The sequence below is a fragment of the Trichinella spiralis genome (genome assembly GCF_000181795.1).
Source record: "Trichinella spiralis strain ISS 195 chromosome Unknown Scfld477, whole genome shotgun sequence".
NCBI lineage: Eukaryota > Metazoa > Nematoda > Enoplea > Trichinellida > Trichinellidae > Trichinella > Trichinella spiralis.
This window is the reverse complement of record NW_003527416.1, coordinates 1-3,435: the sequence shown is the minus strand read 5'-3', so window position 1 is coordinate 3,435 and position 3,435 is coordinate 1. Positions and strand designations below refer to the sequence as shown.

Here is a 3,435-nt window from a genome sequence, read left to right as displayed (position 1 = left end):
TAATGCATATCTTTTTTGATAATCTTTTTTCTTGTCCATTGTGCAACAGTAGATTTAAAATAATTTCAAATTTTATACTTTACAGACAAGGCGATGGTATTTTTTGCCGAACAAGCTGATCGTGTGATGTCGAACGTGGTGGATCCGAACCAGGGTCTGATTGGTGAAATGGCTCGACTGGTGATTGAAGATTGTGGCCATGCGTCGAAAGATGATTTGAAAGTGAAAATAACTGGACCGAAAAATGGTCAGACTGGTATCATGAAGCATATGCTTTACAAACGAGACGAAGACAGCTTTGAAATTGCATTCACGCCCAAAGAGGTCGGACTGTACACTGTCGAAGTGATGGTGAATCACAAATCCTTGCCAGGTAAAATATGCAGCAACGTGATTCACACGTCGTATAATGTTGTTTGTTTAGCTTGGATGTTTCAAATTGAAATTTCAGTTTTTTAATTTCATTTATACTATTCTTTGTTCTCACTACTGTTGTAAATGTCGGTTTTGCAGGCTTTCCTCGTACGTATACTGTTGTCGATCCACGGAAAGTTCGAATTGTGGACGGTATTGGCAGGGCGCCGTTCAAGGTCGGCCATCGTCATTACATTAAAGTGGACACTTGTGCAGCTGGCCCGGGAACTTTGAAAGCCGATGTACGAGGTCCCTCTGGTCGCATGAATGTCGGTGTGGAGTTGAACAGCAAAAATGAATATTCCATTTCGTTCGTTCCACTTGAAGAAGGTGTCGAAGATTTATTTTTGTTCATTCAATTTTTGCATTTTATTCAATTAAATCAATTAAATTTTACAACAGGCGATCACACTGTTCAATTGTACTGGGCAGGGATTCGTGTACCTGGATGTCCGTTGCTGACGGTCGCGAAACGAACCGGCAAAACTGAAATCGACAGTCAAAAAGTCAAAGTCTACGGTGAAGGATTGAAACACGCCTGCACCAAAGTCGAGGCTGAATTCATCATCGACGGCACCAAAGCCGGGCCAGGTAAACAAAACCGGGAGTTCTTTTTAAAAGAAAAATAGAAAATAAAATTTTCAGTGATGCGCTCATATATTATTGAAATTTTAATATTCACAGGTTTTCCGACGTGCAAAATGATTGGCCAGCGGGCTGATGTTCCAATTTCACTGAATCCTGTCGAATCTTACAAATGGAAAGCAACCTACGTTCCTTACGTTTCAGGTAAAGAAGGGAATAAATAATGCTGAAAAAAAAGATTTTTAAATTATCTTTTTTATGCAAATAAAAGTCAATTGGTTGGTTTTGTTTTGTTCATTCAGGCTCGTACAGTTTGGACATCCTGTGGTCAGGCGAACCGATAGCCCAGTCACCGTTTCGAGTGCAAGTGATTCCGAGCGGTGATGCGGACAAAGTTTTCCTCCAGATGGAACCGCTGCAAAATTGCGTCCTCGGACGATCAGTCAGCACTGTCGTCGATGCCAGAAAAGCGGGCGGGGGTAAATTTGTAAAAAGAAATTTTTTTTACCATCCCATTTCACCGACTATAAATGAACGTGCTTCAACAAAATCCACGACTTGCAGGAGAATTGACGGCCGAATTTTTGGGTCCATCCAAGCCGGCCAGGTGTGAATTGAAAGACAACGGCGACGGAACGTACAGTTTGACTTTGAAATCCAACGAAACCGGCCGACATACCCTGTGCGTACGTTTCAACGGTGAGCACATATCAGGTATGCGTGTTTTTTTTGTGCGCGCCATTCGATGCTTGCTCGGGCGACCACTTACTTGTTCAATGTACGTAGAAGAATTTTATTTTAGAAGGACCATTTACAGTTCCGGTTTCATCGTTGCCGGATGCGAGCAAAATTCGTGTATTCGGCAGTGGAATCGAGCACGGCATATTGTCCACTTTCGACAGTACATTCTACGTCGATACCACCGGTGCTGGTGCTGGTCAACTGGCGGTGCGTATAAAAGGACCCAAAGGTAAAATTGTTCTCCTCACTCACCTGGCTTCTGATGGCGTGGTGTAGAAAACAAGTTTTTAACTGAATGTTTGTTTGTTTGTTTGTTTGCTTGCTTATAGGCGGTTTTCACGTGGAAATGGAAAGAGAAAAGAAGCAGGATCGGGTGATTGTGTGCAAGTATGATCCGCAAGAATTGGGCGATTATTACATCGAAGTGAAATGGGCAGGTGAACACGTGCCTGGTTCTCCGTTCATGGTCGTCATTTTTGACACGCACCAAGAGTTGGAACGCTACTTGTCAGGTACTGTGGTCAATCCAATGCCGCCGGTACCGCCGTTCTTCCCGCCCGGTTGGGTTGGACCACCGCCCATGGGCTTGCCCATACCACCACCTATCCCGTCTCCGCAACCACCGCTCGGATCTGCTCCTACAGTACGACCTCCTCCAGCCCCTCCGCTTCCACCGCCTCCTCCTCAATTTCACCAGTCTGTTTTGGCTACAATGCCTCCGGCGTTGCCTTACGCGCTACCAGCCCCGTCGCCGTATTTCCCTTCCCGAGTTCACTGAGATAGATTACCGAATCTCTCATTACATACAACAAGAAGCACAAGCGCACAGGCACATTCAATTATTCAATTTCAACCGAGTGCCATCAGTTGTTGTCTGTCTGTCAGTTTTTACCGTTTTTTCGTGTCGTTTGTTTTTCCATTTAACCCTCCCCCCTTTCCTCTTCTACGCAATAATAAATAAATAGCAAGGGGTAAAAAAGAGAGAGCACAAGACGATATTTTCTTTTCGAAATTTGCATCTTTTTTATTTTATCACCATTATTATTATTTCAGTTCTTTTATTATGGCAGTGATAATGTGATGATGTAATAATATGAATAATATAATAAACCGATTGTGGGGTTAGTTTTTGATAATGTACGTCCAAGGAAACGGAATGTAATTAATGAATCTTCCCCAGTAGTGACGATGAAATTCAATTTTACTCAAAAAAAGTAAGCATATAATTTTTTTCATTGATTTAACTCGTTTGTTTTACCATCGCAAGTTGTACGTTTGGCATCACAACATGTATATTATAATATGTTGGTCAGTGATTTTGTTGATATTTATCTGTTGTATTATTGTTGAAATGTTGAAAATTGAATCCGCATTCGTCGATGAAAAAATCACACCAAATCTCAATTGCTCGGCTTACACCAAGCAAACAAAATCAACAATCCCAATTGCAAATGTACACTTTGAACAACTTTTTCACAATTCACAGTACAAGAGTACACACAATGATAATAATGAGAAGATGAATATTTTGCAACAACAAACAATGAGTGAATGGATGATGGATCGTGCGAGTTTATTATCCGCTAATTTTTGAAAAACTGTCCATTTCGGTCGGGAGTGAAATGTGCCCTGTCTCTTAGAAATGTTCTACAGTATCAGTGCACCAGCGTGCAGTTACCCGTAAGCTCAACATCC

The 3,435-nt window shown here is 41.9% G+C and overlaps 1 protein-coding gene across 1 annotated transcript; it reads left to right on the top strand.

Moving 5' to 3' along the window:
- Nucleotides 1-85: 85 nt before the first annotated feature.
- Nucleotides 86-2,518, top strand: Tsp_13584 (putative filamin/ABP280 repeat-containing domain protein; the record flags this gene model as incomplete). Its single annotated transcript, XM_003370815.1, has 8 exons — nt 86-373; nt 514-744; nt 817-1,005; nt 1,099-1,203; nt 1,302-1,478; nt 1,564-1,713; nt 1,802-1,969; nt 2,070-2,518. Coding segments are annotated over 8 exons (1,757 nt in total), but the record flags the coding sequence as incomplete, so codon positions are not given.
- Nucleotides 2,519-3,435: the final 917 nt, after the last annotated feature.